The sequence below is a fragment of the Schistocerca gregaria genome, chromosome 1 (assembly GCF_023897955.1).
Source record: "Schistocerca gregaria isolate iqSchGreg1 chromosome 1, iqSchGreg1.2, whole genome shotgun sequence".
NCBI lineage: Eukaryota > Metazoa > Arthropoda > Insecta > Orthoptera > Acrididae > Schistocerca > Schistocerca gregaria.
In genome coordinates this window covers 215,545,930-215,567,177 of record NC_064920.1, presented here as the reverse complement: position 1 = coordinate 215,567,177, position 21,248 = coordinate 215,545,930, and the positions used below count along the sequence as shown (strand labels likewise).

At 39.9% G+C, this 21,248-nt stretch overlaps 2 protein-coding genes across 8 annotated transcripts in view; one reads left to right on the top strand and one right to left on the bottom strand.

Annotated features, from left to right (window-relative positions):
- Window positions 1-21,248, top strand: part of LOC126337017 (double-stranded RNA-specific editase 1-like) — a 117,349-nt gene that overhangs the window by 26,887 nt on the left and 69,214 nt on the right. The gene's annotated exons all lie outside the window — the stretch shown is intronic.
- LOC126337031 (tyrosyl-DNA phosphodiesterase 2-like) overlaps window positions 1-21,248 on the bottom strand; it is a 126,777-nt gene that overhangs the window by 81,754 nt on the left and 23,775 nt on the right. Inside the window, exon 1 of one of the 6 annotated variants that reach the window (XM_050001398.1) lies at window positions 12,975-14,034. The exons of 4 other annotated variants lie outside the window; for them this stretch is intronic. In XM_050001398.1, the coding sequence (XP_049857355.1) occupies window positions 12,975-12,995 (21 nt within the window). In that variant the 5' untranslated portion in view covers window positions 12,996-14,034. Of the gene's footprint in view, window positions 1-12,974; window positions 14,035-21,248 lie in introns of those variants that run through there. One more of the 6 variants, XM_050001369.1, reaches the window with a different exon arrangement.

Here is a 21,248-nt window from a genome sequence, read left to right as displayed (position 1 = left end):
TAAGCGTATATCGATGATGTGGGCAGTGACGACGAAGGGTCACTACGAGGTACAAGTAAAGTCTTGGGAGGTAGGGAATATGCTCGATCCTATCAAGGCGACCGATCCGAACTAAAACCCCGACGGCGGGTCACAATTACCGTGACACGATATCATAATGATGTCTTAGAGGTTAACAATATTAATTTCGTAGTTTTCTTAACAACTTTCACGCTGGAAGGCTCTGCAATGTCCAACAGTACGCAAATTACATATTATTCTATGGATCAAGGCCTGCAGTGTTCGATTATATTTTTATTACGATAGGCTTCTTTTGGCGAGATTGGGATCTTCAGGATATAGCAGTTGGTCTTGATATCCATATGGTATCGCTGTCATAGTTGCTGTCACTACTGAATTAGCTTGCTCCTTTCATGTTAGCGGAGCTATAGTAGATGCTAAACTTTAGCTGGAACCGTTATTTCAGAAGTTGTCGAATTATTATAACATCGCTGACTCAACTGTCAATAAAACTATCAAGTAACATTATTGTTAAATAAATTTTTATTATTCGACAACTTTAGAAATAACCGATTCAGCTAATGTTCAACGTCTTCTATAGCCCCACAACATCTAAGGAGCAAATTTATACTGCATTGTCAGCAACTAAGACAGCAATATTATACGGATACCAAGGCCCCGTGATATAACTTAAACGTGGTAATCACTCCGAAATAGGCTTATTGTAATAAAAATATGATCGAGTACAACAGCGTCTTGGTCTCGTAGCGTAATATATGTCATAATGACATATATTACGCAGCGAGCCCAGATGAGTACGAAAAGAAGGCAAATTCATCAGCGACGATATTCTTTGTTAATCAGGTAGAACAGTTTCACGCCTCGTGCGCTATTTTATCTTTGAATACTTCTTTGTTATCACTGTAAAATAAGTACCACATAGATCTATAAAGTTAGAGAGTATTCACATCTAATTTTTAGTCCAAATATGTCAGTGGTTCTGCTCATCCACAAGTTGAAGTAAGGAAAAAAGTTTCTTCAAAAATTCTTATAATGTTTTCACTTTTTTTCTGGACAGCTGGCAGGAATTTTCTTTTGAAAAGCATGAAAAGCAGTGATTCTGCTTGTCATGGGTTGGAATAGACCTTGGCAGGTTTCCGGAATTCCGTGGCACCCAGTGTCCACGCACAGCTCACGCAATCCCGTTAATTATGGGGAGGTGGTTAACTGTTGCGAAGCATGCGGGAACGTCCAGTCTGTTCAGATCGTGGCAAAGACATTAACGTGAGTTCATTATCATGCTCCACAAACCACAGGGGCACACTTCTGGCCTTGTGACAAAGACAGTTATCCTGCTGGTAGAAATCTAGAAATGAAATTCATAGGAAGGGCCCAGTGAAAGAAGAAAATGTAGAGGTTAATTGTACAGCATGTAAAATCGTGCATAACTACGGGAAATATAGTTAAATGCCAAATTGTGCCCAGGAAAAACTAACTTGTATGGGAAGGGCAACCACTGACCTATAGGGGATCTACTCATAGAGCAAACTAACACATACAACAAACAGCATTCACACTAGCTCTTCTCAAAATTAAATGAAATATAAATGTGATCTCCGGGTTCCAACCATGATTTTTCGAGAGGGTTCTTAGACGAGTTGTCAAATTGGAAATTTCCTGCCAAACATTCCCAGTTTAGAATCCCTTTGCCACATTCCCAGTTTATTAGAATTTGGTCGAAAAGTGCGAAGTGGTACAATAGCGCGCTCTGTTCTCCCGAGTGGGTAATGAGATGAAGATAACAAAGTTTGTGTCCAGATAACTAGTAGCCGAAATGTGTGCGACATACCTCGAAGACAGCCCTTGAAGGCTTTGATATTGTTTAAAATCACAAAATTAACTCACCTACAATCTAAAAGGATCCGAAAGTTAATAAATTAGTTTAAATATTTAAATGTCATACTATGCCCTTCATTAGCAACCAAACAGCGCTGCTTGCATGTTCAATTCGTAACTTTTGTGTTCACTTTACGTTTTTATCATATGGTACTTTCATGGCTACGAAGTCTTTCCCGACGGAGTCCTGGAATAAAAAGTTTTCTATTAGACGTAGCCCCCTGACGACGCTGTTGGAGTCATATCATCGGAAGTTAGGAATTTTATCCGATTTTTTCACGGCAAGTTAATCGAGAACATTTTATCCTGATTGTGCATTTGTTCGGGTGTCATCCGAAGCAAGATTTATACAAGAAAGTCATTTCTGAAAGCCTTGAACTGATTTCGTTGTTTTAATGAGTATATTTCGCATCAAATGTAATTCAGAATTAGTTTGATACACAATGATTTCTAATCTGAAACACAGATCGTACTAACAAAACAGGAATAAGGTGATGTATGTGACACTACTCAGAAAAGGGATCTCAGCTAAATCCGGAGAGGCATAACTGTTAGGGACGAGCAGACGTCACAGCTGGCGTCAATGGCTTGCAGGCGCGCACACTTCGCTATTCAGTGGCTCGTAAGACGGCCCTTAAAGGAGCGAATTCCGGTTATAATACGGGCCATAACAGGAAACAAGAGAGCAGTAGCAAGCGCTGTGTGCCTTGAAGTATTAATGGAATAAGCCAGGCTGAAGGAGGGTACAGCACTACAGCAGCGAGGGGTGAGCTCTGCGAGTGGCTACGGTCTGCTGCTACATTTCGCCAGGTCCCACGTGCCAAAATGCACCGCACTCAGTTTCACCCGGACTTGCACTCCAGAAGTCGCTTTACAGTGGGTGGCAGGCCGTATTTCAAACCAGCTCAAATTTGGGAAAATCGAAATGTTACCCTTCAGTAAGATGCAGCCAGCATATTTTGTGTCCCTACTTGTGTGTTTCGATAACAACTTGGGAATCTACCCATGAATACGTAGAGATTAAAGGTACAGGAATAACGTGTAAAGTGGTGAACTGTAATAGTGGAAACGTCGACTGTTAATATAGAAAAGACAGCGCGTTGGTAGTCGTTGTTACCCCTTGAAACGAGCAATGGCACAACTGTGGATGAGCAACATGGAAGGAAATGCCAGAGGCCTTGACTCAAGAAAAGGACTGAGCGTTACAGAAGAGGAAGAACAAGGTAATAAAACAGCCGTTAATAACTATTGAAGTTGACTGTTCAACACTTGGAAGGTTATGCTTTTAGCGAAATAAAGCAATCCGTAATAGTGTATTAGAATGACTAGAGGATTACATTGTTTTAAAATTCTTTGAAATCGTGTTAATGAAAAAATTGGAGAAAGTGGAGTTCACCATCGTGAAACAGACATACTTTACTTGATTGTCACAATGTACGCAAATAAATGTGTACTGTAAAATGTTATTGGCCCCTGCTGATACTAATGCAGAACTATTTATGCTGGATTCATGTTTTATGTTCTTAAATTTTACAGTGTTTCCGGCGTGTTGTGTAGCTAGCTACATGTTTCTTTTCATGTTGCCCTTTATAGACATTTTGTTGTTGTTGTTGTCTCCTGTCTGATGACAGATAGTCCGCAGCTCGTGGTCGTGCGGTAGCGTTCTCGCTTCCCGCGCTCTTCCTCGTGATGACTGGGTGTTGTGTGATGTCCTTAGGTTATTAGGTTAAGTAGTTCTAAGTTCTAGGGGACTGATGACCTCAGAAGTTAAGTCCCGTAGTGCTCAGAGCCATTTGAACAATTTTGAAGACAGATATGATGCAGCCCTAAACGCTAGTAAATCTGGGCAAGTCTCTTAATCTCTGCATAACATCTGTAACTTGCATAGACTCGAACCTGCGGACTGTATTCCAGCCTTGGTCTCCTAAATCTTTTACCGCCACCTACGACACACACACACACACACACACACACACACACACACACCCAGTTTAAGGGACCGCCTCTATGGTCGAATGGTTAGCGTCGCTACTTATCCTCTTTTTCCAGAAAAAATTCTGGCAATATTACGGTAGGCTGTGACCCAGCCATGACTCCACAGTATCCTTTCTTCCGGAAATACTAGTCTGGCAGGGCATGCAGCACTGCAGTTAAGTGCGGAAGATGGATATCAGGTAATGGTGATAGTAAAGCTGTCAGGACGGGTCATGGATCGTGCTTGGTTAGTTCAGTCGTTAGGGCACGTGTCTGCAAAAAGCAATAGTGCCAGATCCGAGTTCTAGTCCGGCACACCGTTCTAATCTGTCAGGAAATTCGTATTCCCTTCTCGTCTGCATTGTTTGTCGTTCACGTTTCACTTCCGTACGAGGCTACATTTCAAATATTTATTTTGATTTTTCATTTGTATTAAATCTTTTTTGCAGACATTCTTTTCTTTATATTGCCGGTGTGCATTCCATTATGTTGACCATCTCAGTTGTTATCCTACTCAAACAGCAAAAACCTACTTACTACTGTGAGGGTCTCATTTCCTTAATTCCCGCAACATCGCCACGTTTAATTAGTCTACAGTCTACTATCCTTGTTTTACTTTTGTTTATGTCCAACTTACAACAGCTTTTCAAGTCGTGCATTTTGTTCACATGCTCTTGCTAATACTTTGCTACCTCATAGAATTGTAGTGTCATCAGCAGTCACCTACATCTAAATGATTACTCAGCGGTTCACACTTAAGTGCCTTGCAGAAGGTTCATCGAACCACCTCTCTCCCGTTTCACTCTAGAACAGTGCGGAAAAAACGAACACTTAAATATTTCCAGGTCCTGATTCCTCTTACTTCAATATGATGATCATTTTTCTCTATGTAGTCGGGGAGGTGAGCGCCAACAAAATATTTTCGCAATCGGAGGAGAAGGTTGGTGATTGAAATTTCATTAGAAGATCTTGCCGCAACAAAAAAACGCCTTTGTTTTAATGATTGACAGCCTAGTTCCTGTACCATATCTGTGACATCCTCCCCCACTCCCTTATTTCGCGATAATACAAAGAGAGTTGCTTGTCTTCGAAGTTTCTCCATGTCTTCCGTTAATCACATCGAATGCGGATCCCACACCGCCCAGCAGTACTCCAGAAGAGGGTGACGACCGTGTATAAGCAGTCTCTTTAGGAGACTTGCGTTTTTCAAGTGCTCTGCCAATAAATCCGTCTTGAGACTGAGTTTCGTTGTGAAAACAATTAAAAGCGTCTCACATTGGCGAAGTTTCGAACTTCAGTAAAAACTTCAGCAATTTTGGGAATTTTGCGCTGTTACAAATTTGGCACGCTTTTTTTCGTTGCTTCTGAAACAGTGTTCTGACCTGTTTTTTGACCATGGGGGATCAATACCATCTCTTAGTCACTTACTTGATATATATCTCTTAGGTGCCGTCGATATAATTTCTTTGAATTCAAAGCCTGGAAAGTTTCTTCTTCTTCATCTTTATGGAATTCAACCATCACTATCACTGATAAATTGATGTTCGTTTACCGTCTTCTCAACGATGTGCCTCACTTGCCAATGTACATTACGAAATAGATCTTCATCTCCACGCTTCAACAAATACTTGATAAGCAGGTTACCACTTGGTGACGAAGATGTGCACTGAAATGTGCATCGGTGAAATATATACGTTATTGAACACACTTTATTTGCATGTGTTCTCCATAAAGGTTTTTATTCCTATTCCCCTGGAACTTTTAATTTCTTTTCCTAATTTCGGCCGCGTTTCCGTTACTGCATTCCTACAGTTTGAGTAATATGGAGGGTAGGACACAATACTGGCCTTTTGACTGCCCAGAGCGTTTAATTCAGTATCTCTCCATCTGTAGCCTTTATTAGCCTTCAACACCTATGACTGTAGTCTGGATACTGGATAACTACTAGATAACCTGTCGCTTCCTTTATTTATAGAGCTACATACTTTGCAAACCACTGAGAAGTTCATGGCAAAATACTTAGTATGGTGCCAGACGTTATGGTTTCTTTCCGTTCCAGACGTGCACGGAGCGTGACAAGAATGACAGCTTTAAAAGTATCTGATGCCCTTTAGTTTTAATGTGGTCTTTCGCAGAATAAATATCCTCCGTGTAGACGGGTGAGACCAGCACTTTCCTCATCTCACTGGGGACAGTTTATTTTCCCATCTTGTTTTCTTTCAACCTATGCACGGCGTATATCATAATTAAAATGGGAACCAACCTAACTGCAAATTCTGTCAAGAATCTGATGTGGATTACACCGGGACCCGAAACATTGTTAAATTATGGCGATTTTAACTGTTTCACAACGCCACTTACACTAGTACCTATATCACTCACCTTTGCAGTGGGTCGAAGAGTAAACTAGTGCAGTGTTTTGGTATCTTCCTTTAGTAATGGAATATTGCCCAAAACAGGTCAGAATTTGATTGCCTGTACTACTCTCAACTTCAGTTCCTATGTCATCCATAAGTTCCTCAACGCTAACTTTGGTGTCACTGACAGCCCTAGCAGTAAACCAGATTATTTCCTTTCATTTTTGTGAGATATCTTACGGTAAGATTCTACTACGGGAGTCTCTGAAGGCTTCACACATTCCCTCTCGACTGCCAAATGTGTTTCATTCAGTCTCTATTCATCTGTGCCACGCGCTTTGTTTTATATCTATTATTCAGTAGTCGCTATTTCTTTCGGAAATTTGTGTTTACAATGGAGGACTCAGCTCCCTCTTGTTATACACTGTTCTGCTACGTACATATATAAATCCAGTGCCTGGTCATAGATTCTTTTAAAGTTCCTCTGCATTCTTCTGCCCAGAGCTAAATATTTGGAATTCCTTCTTGAGATACGACGCCCCTACATCTTGTATAGTTTATTGATCATCTGAGTCTTTCTACTTGTTTTAGCTGTCCTTTATACTTAAGTAGTTATTGTTGCTACAACTATCTCATGATCTCTGATAAGTTTTAACATGGGCATTCTCAAAGAGGTCAGGTCAGGTCTGTCTGTTGCCATGAGATTCCTTGTATTTCCATAATGAGTGGAAGGTTTCTAGTAAATATAGGAATGTTTCACAGGATTCTTTTCATGCCCACCACTTAAGAAAAATGTAATTGCCCTATTTGGTTGTTAGATGATGAAAGTGTCCTTCAATAACGACATTGTGATTAGTGAACATTGAACCAGCGAATTAGGTTGTCTCTAAGGTTTTCTCTTACACCAGGTGGCGAGCCTGATGATCAGTAAGACTCTTATAAATTTATGTCCACCCTTTATACTGATCAGAAAAAGTCCTCAGGGGTGTGATATACAGTTTGGAAACCACGCAAACGATGATGTAGGTTAGTGTACCAAGTACCACCTCCTGCAGCTATTCGTTCTGCTAGACCCTTGTTTACAAATAACCAACAAAAAAACACCTAGTGCACTCTTCAGCTCGGTAGCAGCCTCTGGTGTGTGGTGTGTACCTGACCCATTTAGGGACCATACAATTTTCAATACTATGATGTAAGTCTGGGATGCCTTCGGTTCATGTGGAGATTGTGATCAAAGTTGTTTTTCTCCATTGTGCCTGCAAGTCGCTGTAGTGATATAATATTCATTCGAAAGTGAGGCACAAATCTACAGTTGGATGCACGCAGCTCTCACAGTGGCTGCTGGAACAACCTGTTCAGCATGTTCCTAGAGAACTCTAGGCACACATATACGAGTGCACAAGATGGTTCTTGCCATTTATTTCCCTTTCCCTAAAGGGGTTCAATTATTCGCCGTATGTTTTAACAGAGGACGTGTAATAATCCAGTACTCTCTAGTGCTTGCTTCCCCTTGACAAGGGCCACAGCAGGTTTTTCGAAAGGTGAAGTGTGTCTCACTGGCTCCGTTGCAATTAAAGACAGCACCTCCTTGTAAACTTAAGATTTTCAAAGGGTCTCCTTGAGCCAGTATTTTAAAAAAAGTTTTTTGTGCACGTAAAAACACTGTAAATACACGACTTTTTTCTTCCTGTCGTCCTAAAATTGTCTCATGGGTTTCTATAAATACCCTAAACCCAGACTGATCTTCGCTGAGGTTGTCTTCTAGTGGTTGTCCCATTCTTCTAAAAGTAATAGTATCCGTATTTTGCAGTAAAGCTGATTTCCTATTCTTTAAAGATCTGAACATCGTAACTGTCACAACGATAATCAAACTAGTCACTCACTATAACTTTTTATTGGTTGTCAGATTTCGCGTGATTCCAAAAATCACCCGTAGAATGTGTACTTACAGATGAACTCTCAGCCACACCATGATTGATTTTCGCTTTTTATTACTTAGTGAGTATCCATCCTTCATATTGTTAGAGGCTGAACTGTGGAAGTAGTATTTTCTGAGGGACTTGCAGAACTAAAGTTTAGTTTTTGCCCTATTGCTCTACCGGCTAGTTTTCGTTAACGCATCGATGGAATATATTCCACATATTCATTAGAAGTTACGAAAAGAAACACAGTCTTTTGGAAAAACAGTGGAGATCCACAGCTTATTATCAAGACAGATCCTCCGTATTAATATCGGAGGTGCCCAACCGGCATACATCTCTGCTGGTTAATGACTCGTAATGGAAAAAATGCTTCTTCCCCGAAGATTTTAAACCACTACCCATGTTCAGTAGGTAAATTATTTCAGAATTCCTCGAGTACATTGTTACGAGACATAGTTATACTCGGTTATCGTTAAGTGCGGAAGGAAGTATTTGTTATCTAATGGCGCACCGGGAGTTGACTACCAACATGCCGACATGAAAGTCTGTTCACAGTAGAGTTGGTAGCTCCCAGAAGAATATGGGAGTGGGGTGGGGGGGGGGGGGCGACAGGGAGAGGGGAAGCAGTTCTTTCCTCGCGCTCTTCCGCCCCGTGACTGTCATTGGACTGTGTTACTGGGCCGTCTGAAAAAAAATTGCCGTACCGATAGACGTGGTTGCCAGCCTTTCTGTGTCGTCTTAGGCCGTCTACTACGGTCCCACAGTATTTTTTCATTATTTATGTATAGCATCAGCGCCAAAGTTAATAATTCAACGAACGCAGACGTCACGTTCACATCAGAAGCTAGAAATTGATGAAAAATCCTGTCATTAGTTTTGTATTAACTGAATAACGCGAAACATGTATCGCAAAGAAAACACACTTTCCAGTGGTTGTGAACACAGTACCATTATTAAGTATTGATCCAACATTTACTGATACCAAGAACACAAATGGCGAATTTGACCGACATTATTTAAGAAACATCAGTTGAAGACGTGAGACGATTAAATATATTTATATCCGTCAAACCGCCTCAAGTAAATCACAAGTTAAAATTTTCATATAGATGCATTCATGAAGATGAAGATGTTTTCATAACATCTGTGTGGACTACGCCACTCGACTCGCAGCTACTTTCCCGTGGCGCATTGTTCTCACGCACGAACAGTACATGGCCAGTAACACTGTCAGCTACGTGTGCTGTTTAATTGTCACTGTCGATACTCAAATGGAAATTTATCTGCAATGCAGTCATATATATAGCGTGTTTTCCCCTGTTCTCTCATTGTTGCGTTCCATTTCAAAAGGGTATTCAAATTCCCACCTACCTTGACAGAGCGTCGTCGTTTACAATAATAGTTTATTATCACTCAGGAATCTGTTGACAAATTTTGTGCGATACTTCATAATTGTTTGTTTACTAGTAACTTGACTACATTTACTAGTAGAAAATCTATCGAACCACATAAATGTGATCAGTTCTGTGTTCTTTTGGAGGCAATGTCTGACATGTCATGAAGACACAAGGAACTTAAATAAGCTGCAGTGACTGTTTATAAAGCACGGAATAAACATGATAAATACTTCAGCAACTATGAGAATGGGTAAAAAAGAACATTCCTAAACCAGATCTTGTTTCCCGGTTGAATAAGCGCTCTGTACTTGTAATCTGTTGCAAATACTTGTTCGTCCTGCACGATTATTTTCTTTCTTGGTCATCTATGTGCTCTCTGTAGCGTTCTTTCTCAAACTACATTTTGGCTTTTTCTTTTAAGCCATCTTGATTATTTTACGACCGGGACTGCCTCAAGAAATATGTAAAGGTTTTTAACTGCCGCTACCAGTCACAAAATTTGTTAACTAATGTGTTATTTATTTATTTTGCGACACGTTTCGAAGGAATACCTCATCTTCAGGCTATATAGCATTACAAAAAATGTCACTTTGTAAGCTGGTATTTTCATGAAAATGTTTTGTAAACATGCAAACATCAGTCCAGCTTACAAAGTGACTTCGCCTCTAACTAGGTTTTCTCTTCTTCCACAGGATAACCACAGCGTCTATGAAAAGACTGTTTAACATCTGTATGACCTTATTGTGAAGTAGTTTTTGTAATACCATATTGATTGAAGATGAGGTATTCCTTCTAAATATGTCGCACAATAAATAAATAATACATTAGTTAACAAATTGTTTGACTGGTAGTGGTAGTTAAAAATCTTCATCCATTTTGGCTGTTTTCTTCGCGTACATTCTTCTGAATCTCGAACCATTTCTGCCTGACTTACACAAGGTTATTTCATTACCTGATTAAGGAACATGTAAAATCAGTAGTGAGATAAATAAAATTCTTTCGCGAAACATTTGTCCCTTCGATGACTAGCTCATTAGGCCCGATGGAAGACTAACGGTTGTTTCGTTCCAGGAAATTGCAACGCAGTTATTAACTAAGCAATATACCTTACCCGTTGTAGTGTACTGTTCCATTGTTTGGGTACCTTTCCAAATCAATGTGTAGAAACACTCCCTGAGCATCTGGATGTATTGGTCAAGTAACAAAATAAATATAACCATATTTAAGTATGAGGGAATTGTCCAGGGAACGTTAAAAAAGAATGGTACAAGGAAAACTTACCCAAAACGTGAGCGTCAAATTTTCTAGAACACGTACTGTTGATAAATTGAGCCATAGCTACATTGCCTTCATACTATACGTCGCGGAATGATCATGAATGTAACGAAAATTTCTGCACCTAGAGAGAGAGATGCAGGCCTTTTGTTTTGCTAAGTATAAGTATATGAAAATACCCTATACGACCGTTTCTGAGCTCAGGAAATAATAGCGAACTAGATAGTCCATATCAGGCTTTTTAAGCAGTGCTACAAGTAAGTAAAACTGTGTGGCTCGCCATTGTATCTATAGGAAGGGGAAAAAAAAGTTTGATGTCCCAGGGAGTGTTTATGTCGCCCGAAATTTAAACGTAGTCTGGAGACAACACAATCTAGTATTTCGCATACAAGGAGAAATTATCATAGACGATGGGTGAATGAAGTCATTGACCGAGACGTGGAAGGCATGGGTGGAACTGCCCTCATTGATTTTCAGCCCATGCGCTGAGAAGGCAATTAAAACTAGATTATAAACTTGAAAACACACGAAATAAAAATAGATTATCAATACAACACATTACTATATATATACCTCGAGTTCTATCTTCCAACACACATTAGAATGTAGACTCTCCAACGGCACAAGAGCGAGACGCCGAGACGCTTTGGATAGAATGAGAAGCCTATTATAATTCATGCCATGTCCTTCGCAGAAGAAGATTTCTGTCGAGAGTCACAAGCTATGCCCCAAAAACGAAGCCTTCAACAAAATCCGAAAAAGCCAGAAATACTTATGTCAACACAGCAATCTGGTTAGGCAAGATAGCCGGATACAAGAAGACAATATTGTTTGGAACAGCTTATAGTGCGCCCTTTTGGTGTTAATATGGAAAAGGAGAAAATGCTGTTTCGTTCGGCGCAACACGCAACTAGATAAGTGGCTCGTAAATAAAGCATTGGTCAAGTATTGGAGCTCCAGGAGCCGTCGGGTTCGGTTCGGTGAGAATCATGTTTATTAGGCAAATCACGATGTAGCGTAGAGTATGACAGCCAACCCGTTTGCTACTGTCGAACTAGCTGAGTTTTGCTGTAGGCAGGAAACCGCATTGGAAGAGGCACAGAATTGTCATTTTGACTGTTCTAACACAGCATAATAAGCACACACAATTTCTTTTGCCGGGTGTTGATCCCTTACGCATTTACTTTACCCGAGTTTGTTGTTCTTAAATATTGATAATTCATCCCTTATGATACAGCAATAAACAAACTGTCTAGAATTGGAACAATAGTTTACGTTCAGTATTAGTAATCCACAGTGAAAACAAAATTAATGGTGAGAGAATGTTTGCTGTGAGTGTTTTGGAAGTGTTAGATTGTTGCAGAAACCTTCCTTTTATGTCTTGAGTCATGATGGGCAAGGTTATATAGTACTTACATAAATTATGTTACAGTATATTAAATTATTCCTGAAAATAACTATCGTGATTTGTGGTGTCTCATCTCGTGCCATAATTGTTTTGACACCATAGTCGAATGCGCATGAAGAAGACGGAGAGACATTCATGGAAGACAACAGGAGGGAATTGCCACACAGAAACATCGAGTGGTTCGTTACGGAAATAAAGCCCTTGGGAGAGAATTAAGCCATCCACTAATATTTAGCTTCAATAACTTAAGAGGAACAAGTATTATATAAACGTCAAATTACAACTATACTGTCTAAAATTACTTGCAGAATGCCATATAAAGTTGCAGGACAAAATTTTCCTGTCCTGTATGAAACAAGTTCTTAATTTGGCATTTTGTTCAACTCGCTCAAACACTTATACCATTTAAATACGTAATAAGAATCAGCGTGTTCACGAATGCCTGCATGATTTTATTATTTACAGAATTAGATTTTTAAGAGGGTATATGCATTTCGTGATGACTGAATATTTTCGAATTATTGGATAGAATGCTTAAGTGCGCGAAAGACTGACAGACGCCCGTTGTATTTTATTATGGAATACTAGGTTATTTATGATCTGCCCATTTATTTCTAGCATAAAAAATGTGTAATTAATATTATGTGCGCATTAATCGAGTACAGTGGTAGAACTGGAGAAGCTGAGAATTACTTTAGCAAATATAAAAATGAAGATGACACATATTTGTTATGCAGCAACTTACCATTCGCTGTACTTTGTGCATTCCCCACCTTCAGCTTGATCAACCTGTGTGGCCTTTAGTCCGAAGTCTTGGTTTGGTGTAGCTCTCCACACTAGTGTATCCGGTGCAAGCCTCTTCATCTCTGCCTACATCCATTTGAACCCGCTTACTGTACTGTAGCCTTGGCCTCTCTCTACAATATTTACCCCACACTTCCCTGAATTACGAAACAGTAGATTCATTCATGCCTTAGGATGTGTCCTATAAACAGATCTCTTCCGTTATTTATGTTGTGCCATAAATGTGTTATCTCACCAGTTCAGTGTCTCACCATTAGTTGTACGATATACCCATCAAATCTTCGGCATCCTCCCATAGCAAGACATATCAAAGCTTGTGTTCTCTTTTCTCTGAACAGTGTTAGTCATCCACGTTTCACTTCCGTAAAAATAAACAACTCACGGCCATGAAATTTCTTCGGTGAAGCTTTTTTTGGCTGTGAAGACTTCCAAATAAAGGTGTTCACTGCTTTGAGGATGGATGGATCTGGTCCCTCAAATGCCCTGATACTGTGTTGTGCGTAGGATGCTTCTTTCTGCTATAACAATCATAATCATGCGGAGGCCAATCCCATTCTCAACAAAAAAGAAACCTGTTATAATTCTCTAACCCACACAACTTTTTTTCTGGACTTAACAGCTTTGATGATTCTCCAGCTTAATCTTCATTCTCTAACTTTTCCTTCCCTATTTATGAAACAGGGCTTTGTGTGTATTCAAAGCTTCATCGGTTGTTTCTGTCTCCTTACTAACGGAGAGAAGCGGATCACCACTAAATTTTCTTCCTCGTAGTAGGTACGTGACGAGCACTCAGTCTCTCGTTTGACCTTTCATGGTAATCTTCTAGCCGAATGAATGACGTGGAACTTTTCCAACTTTTCCATTCTACCATTGTTTAGTGTCACAAGAGGGTCATTTTAATTAAAACGATAACCTTACAAAGCCGCACAAACTTAAAACAAACAAAATTATAGCACACAGCTAACGATCATACCGGACAAGAAACTGCCTGAAACTGAAGCATGATGTAAGCGGGAAGCGAGGTAGCTGTGGGTGGGAGGTCAGCGACTGGCGATTGCAGTTGCTACGAGAGCCGTGGGATTGGCTGGAAGCCAGCGCCGTCGCCTCCCCCTACTTTCTTCCTTGTTATCAACCCTAATGTAATTTGATAATCATTTTTGCTATTATCAATCAGCCTTTCAGTGCAAACTTGGCCCACTACATTTGAAGATAAGTTTTTTTTTTCCTCTCTCTAATGATTGATCCTTGACTTTGAGCTTATAATCCGGTTACATTGCATGACGAACATTGATGTGTTGTACCTTCCTACTTTTATTTCGTGTATGGATATTATAGTTTAGGCGACGTATGCTGTAGATAGTCGGGCATTTTCCTGTGAGTGTCAACGTTGAGGAGTCGTAGAGGTCAGACTGTAATTGGGAGAAAAACAAATTTGTTTGCACAGTTTAAAGACACTATTTTGTTCTATTTGTAGACGGATTTTCGTTAGTTTCTGATTAGTCGTTTCATCACTGCAATATCAGAGACAAGACGCTGCGATTAAGCTCGTCATTTTAACTATTTCCACGAAGAAACCCCGAGTGTAAAGGTTGACTTTCTTTGGTTACATTTTATGTCATCACTAATTAATATCTACCGTGTTCGTCAGAGTGTTTGTAAAGCAACTGCGTTAGTGCATGTAATACATGCGAGGCTGCAGAAGGCAATAATACGGGAAACCGCAAGTGAGCACTCGATATAGCCTACAAGCAGCTCTCGGTAACCATACAACGATACATATTGTACGTTCAACAGTCGATTAACTCGAATGAGGGATTGAGTTGTTTTGTGGGAGGAGACCTGACAGCGAGGTCATCGGTCTCATCGGATTAGGGGAAGGACGGGGAAGGAACTCGGCCGTGCCCTTTCAAAGGAAACATCCCGGCATTTGCCTGGAGCGATTTAGGGTAATCACGGAAAACCTAAATCAGGATGGTTGGATGAGGGATTGAAGAACCCTCGTCCTCCCGAATGCGAGTCCAGTGTGCTAGCCACTGCCCCATGACGAACGAAATAAAACCTACGTTAATCGCTTTCGCTGCTGGCCGAGGTCTCGCTGTTGCTATTTCAGTCGTTTGCTTGGATCAGCAACGGTTGTATTGCTAAGTCAAGACACTGGGCTCTTTATGCATCACTGTTTTCAAGTTTGTGTACATGACTCACTGAAGTCCTCTAGGCACTTTGGGGAACATCTTAGAGAACCGATGCAACGGGAAAGTATCATCCATCTTCAAATTCCTGTTTTCCTGTGGTACATTGTTTTTGGCATATATCGAAATAGTTCAGTGGCGTTGAATTCTCGCAGTGCGTCAGAAACAACCACAGAAGTTCAATTTCCTTGTCCACCGCCGCGCAATACGTTTTCCGAAAGGTATTTTTGTGTCCTGAAGTGTGGTTGCGTGTATACCAGAAGACCGGCTTTAGTAAATTCTTCGTACGCTGTGACTTTAGATGGAAGCGCTACAGTATTGCTTTCACTTCATCCAGTAACAGAATACTTTCTCTGTTTACTAGATGGATTTCGTGATAATGCATTTATCACCTGATATCGAACGTGCGCTAAATCAGTCGTAGATCTGTGTGATGATTTCTCGACAACGCGTCGGCCTGAATGTTTGTTACATCAAAGTGTAAAAATTTGAAGGAAGTAGGTCAAGAACTTCTCGAAATTTTTGGTAATAACTTATAGCCATTATCTCTGTCTGTCTGTCTGTGTGTGTGGGGGGGGGGGGGGGAGGGGGGGGGCGCAAAATATATAGCCTATGTCATTCCAAGTTTTTATTAGGCTACTAACCACTAGTGGTAATGCGAGCATTCATCTCAGAATGATAATGTGTACCTCCCTTTTGCTCAGTTAAACGTAAGCCAGCATTTTTGCATCAACCCAATATCATTTCCAATGGGGTACATTATAATCCTTTTTTCAGACTCGGGCGGTATGTTAATTCCTCCTTTCCGGCCGTCCCACCCTGAACACTTTCTTTGTGATAAACATTTACATTTTCTGACACACAAATCATGTCTTGTTCCTGCCATCGAAACTTCCTGAAATGGCCGTACCGCGCCAGCTCTGACCATTGTAATAAATTGTCTGTGCAGCCACACCAATTCTCATCAGTGCAGCAATAAGCAGTCCATCAATTGTTTCGAAAGTGCCGTGGTTCCCACTAGAAAACGGCTGTTTTTTTTCCAACCACATTTTCCACAAGCAAAGGTTATTGTTAAGTTTTTGTATTTGAAGACCAATTTCCGAATATTACGCCTCATAGCAGGAAAATCTTCCATTTAAGTCTTCACCTTGTCCAGTACGGCTGCTACTGTTGGAAACTGCTGTTGCCGTGAATTTTACTTCTTTTGAGTCCCTGTGTAATTTCTTCCAATACTAACTTCTGTCACCTGTATGACTTCTTTTTTGGTGATAAGAGACATGAAGTTCCTCTGCATTCTCTCGAAATTCGTTTCCCTGTACTTTCACTAACATCGACACATTTGGACTTTACTGGATAGGATAAGGAAGTGGCACGTCCTGTTCTTTATCGGCCTCGATGTAAACAGGCGTACTTATCGCTATAAGATTTTCACAGATACGTAAATCATGCATAGTTACATGCATGTACAAGGCAACTAATTTTGTTAGACATTAACACATGACGAAGGGAGCACGACTATTCAAGATTATTTCCCAGCTGACAAAAGACTCGATTTAAACACTGCAGCAATCAAATGGAAATACTGTTCATTGGTCCGGCAACATGGAATACACGAGCTCGCGGCGCCTAAAGGCGCAGAAGCAAATAAATTAAAGATGTTATACACTGAAGCCCCCCCAAAAAAGAAAATGGTATAGGCATGCCTATTCAAATGCAGATAGATGTAAACAGGCAGAATACGGCTCTTCTGGCGCCAACGCCTATATAAGAAAGTATCTGGCGCAGTTGTTAGATCGGTTACTGCTACTACAATGGCAGGTTAAGAAGATTAAAGTGAGTTTCAACGTCGTGTTATAGTCACTGCACGAGCGATGACACACAGCGTGTCTCCCTCTCCCCGGTGGCTCACCACTCTTTGGTGGTTTCGTGTTTGGCTACCAGGGGACCCAGCCCTTGCAGCATTTTTTCCCTTTCGTGCTGCATGTCTATCCTCTCGCTATTCTTTTTACCCTCATATGGGGAACGTGTATGGGGTGTTATTGGGAATGTTCTGCATGGTCTGTCACTTGCGTAAGAACAATGTCACAATTGTTTTTTCGCTCCCTTTTCCTTTCTTTATTTTCCTTCTCCCACTTCGGCGTTTGAGGTTCCTCCTTATCGGTGCGTCGGGCCATCAGAAATCGAATTAGCGAGGTTCTACCGTATTTTAAAACTGTGTAAAGGAAATTTATCTCTTTAATTACGGTTTGACTTCTGTAAGTTGACTCTCGCCAAAAAAAAAAAAGAAAAAAAAGCTCGAAAAAGCACGCTCTCTCTTAAATATTAACCGCGTGTCTCTCCCAGTTCAACTAAAATGTATTCCAATATTATATAACATTAAACATTTCCAAGATTCCGGCAAACATCGATATTCGTCATGCTATATAACCAGAATATCAGCTCAGTCAGTATGAAGCGGATAAAAGTAGCAGGGAGGAGTTCGTGCAGTGTGTTATCACTGCTGTGTTCTTATTGTCATAGGCACTTGTGCAGATGCAGTCTTTGTGCACGTCATCGGACGACTACGATTATGATACAATCTTCAGTCGGTCAGCATTTTATTAGGACAGTGAAGGGCATATTTAATGAAGAGAGGGGTAATTGCAGGGTTATACACGCCGCGACAACGGGGAAAGATCTGGGAATTTTTTCAACCGGGAAAAACCTGCGAATTTTTTAGAATTCCATGAATTTTCATTGTTTTAGTTTTGAGTTAAATATTTATAATTATTTGTAAGAACTGATGCTCAAAAAAGAATTTTACTTTTACCAGCTACTACAAAATAATACTGTAGCATTAAGACATAAAAGAGAGAAAAACTGCAACACATAACTTGAAGTAACAAATGGAAAATGTATAACACCGAAACGCAATGCGCACACAAGCGTTCGCCGGCAGCAAAACGTATCAAAGGCTTTAGGACGAAGACTATGCAATACTTCACAACAGCAAATTACGATAAGCATGGTGGCTTCCCAGCTTCGTTTCCGCAACTTTTGCGTGTGTCTCTTAGCTGGATAAGCAGTAGCTGCAAGCAGCCACATAGAGCAATTAAATTTGTAGTGCGGATTAGTATCAATGTGACCCGCATTTACGTTTTGTAATTTTGCAGCCAGTTACAGCATTTATGTGGCTGTAAGCTATAGGGTGATTTGAAAGACATTCTCATAATTACGGAAAACTAAATTATGTTATTTGTTTTATTTCCACATTGTTGTCAATCAAGCATTAATAGCTTTTTAGAACAGTGAAGTTAACGTAAAAAGAAATTTGGCTTTTATTAATCTTTTCCGCACTGGCAACCAGTTTTTTGAAACGAGGTGTTTCTGTCTATTAGCTATTTCCAACTGTTCGCTGGATTTCAAGTGTACTTTTTCATATTCTGACACGCCATATTATGCCATAATAAAGAACGAAACATGAGGTAATACAGTAATTGTACTCCACGAACATTGGTTTTCCGAAAATCACATTGAAGAGATTTAACAGAATTTTACATATCTGCCTTCTGTGAACCAAATGTTTTTCGATTAGAAGAAATGTTTCGGCATTTGATTTGCCTCTCTGGGCTTGACGTTATTTCTATTTTGTGGTGGTGCAGTCTTAAAAAGTTATGAAAAGCTTATTCTTCTTCGTTCAGGTGTGTACAAACAACTGGGCGTTTTCAAGAAATTTGTGTACCTTCTTACTAGCTTTTTGCAGTGCTTTGTAGATGTTAACGCTACATAACAGAAATGTAGAGTACAAATTAAAAAAATCTACCTTCAAGTCACGAAATAGTTAAATATTAGGGCACTTTTGAGTTGTAGTCTAGTTTTGAAACCATTATTGTGTCAAAGACTGCTTTATAGTTTTGCATTCCTTATTCGGGGGTGTTTTTGGTCATGGAAAAAGGAACCGATGGCCTTTGTAGTCTAGTCCTTTCAACCACCACAAACAAACCAACCAACCAACCAAGAGGAAGCCTGAAGATGAAGAAATGCTGCAGGATGAAGCCTTGCTTCAGGAATGTTCTGAGGGACAGTTTAATTGGACTCATATCTTCATTTGCAATTTCCCGCAAGTTGTATTTTTCAGTATTCAGGTACAAATATTTCCTGAAGTTTATAAAGCGTTGCTCTAACTTTTTTTCTGTAGCTAGCAATAGTCCATACGTATGTAGTACAACTCAGCTTTATTGCTGAATCAACTAAATTATAGGAAAATAACATTTTTACTATGAAAAAATTACAAAAATTAAAATGTAAGATGTGAAATTTTTAGCCTTGTCATATACGTAATAGGTGGAAATTAAATAGGTCTAGTACCTCTGCCATTATGTCAGGCATATCTGGTAGAAATTTGGTCTCCTTGAAATGTATAACATTGGATTAAATGGTACCTTAATTTGAGGAAGCATTTCGGGGGGAAAATGTCATAAATTTATTTGTACTTTTTAATAACCCTAAGCAGGTTGAAAAATATTCAAAACACTTCTAATTTGTTTATAAAGTGTGCATTAGCTGATATTAACAAAAAATCTGTAAAACATATAAATTATAAACAGTGCTTGAAAGAAATAGGTGCTGATTTTTACATAATATTGAGCCGGAAAAGTACCCGGTATCCTTAACCTACATCACTGTATATTTGGTTTCAAAAATTCGATCCCGCCGGGGGACCTCTGCTTGTGTCACAAAAAGAGTGCTGACACACGAACTAAACATATATGTCAGGCGTGTCCTTATTTTTTTTTTCTTTATTTTTGCCACCTCAGACAGCCACCGATATCACAATGGGCTTCCATTATTGCCATAGATTGTCACTCCAAACGCCAGTTCAATATGGAACACACGACATTCAGGTCTCGAGACAATTATCCTGCCCTACGCTGCTTACATTGCGTAAGTTATATGAAAGTGATGATACTATATTTACTTAATGACGTAACACGCAGTGACCTGGAAGCAAAAAAACACTACGCCAGACAGTTGTCTGTCCGTATACACTGAAGCTACCCGTACAAAGCTGAGGAAAGTCGTTAGTTAATAGTGGTGTATCTGGCTTCACATTTAGCAGCATATAAGCAACTTTCATTTAGAAGAGTACGAAACTGTCAGAAGACCATAGAAATGTTCGTAGCAACAGAAATATTGTTAATTTTGGCGTGGAAAATAGAAAAAATATATTTGTTACGAAGAAAGAAAGTATGACTAATTACATTCACTGATTACATTCTAAGGGGAAAAAAATCAGTAGCGTCAACCTTGCAAGAACTCTGAAATAATCTTTTTCGTACAGAAGGAAAAACCTTGTTAGTTTGTCGCTTTTTAAAACTTTTTATCTAAATGCTATAAAGCTGTCTTCATCCCACAATCATTGCTCGATGTGAAAGAAGTGACGAATAACAGAAGATAAATCCTAGAACCGACTGAGGGTCGAATCACATGCCAAGGGTATCGTAGCCTGGCACTTACCCATCGAACTACTCCGTTTTTACGAAATCTCGGTGCCCAATACTCAGTTCGTTGTTGAGAATAAACCTGATGCAAACATTACACCTTGTATTCTTCCGCGTTTTCTGGTATCTTATTAGATGCCGTTTCACGTGGAGCAGAAGTCAAACTGCCTCGAACACAGTCAAGTATAACTGGGATACATTTTATGCTGTGCGTTAAGCGAACATGTACTGAGCAGTAATACGGGCAACAGCTTTACCGACGCAATTAACTTTGACAGCACAGGCCAGCCTGCTGTAAGCTACAGTGACGCGAGCAGTGATATTCAGACGCAAAAAGAAACACTGTACTTACTCATGTCACTTAATTTTTAGACAGAATAAAATAATTTTCCGGCAAGATTCCAGCAACACGGCACGCTTCGTACGGGACCAGATAGAAAAGAATAACTTGCTGTCGTTCCTAGGTAATATAGTCTTGTCATTTAAAATTATACACAAGGTAATGGGTTGCTGTATGCGACTCAAAAGCGTATTGCAGGGATTAGA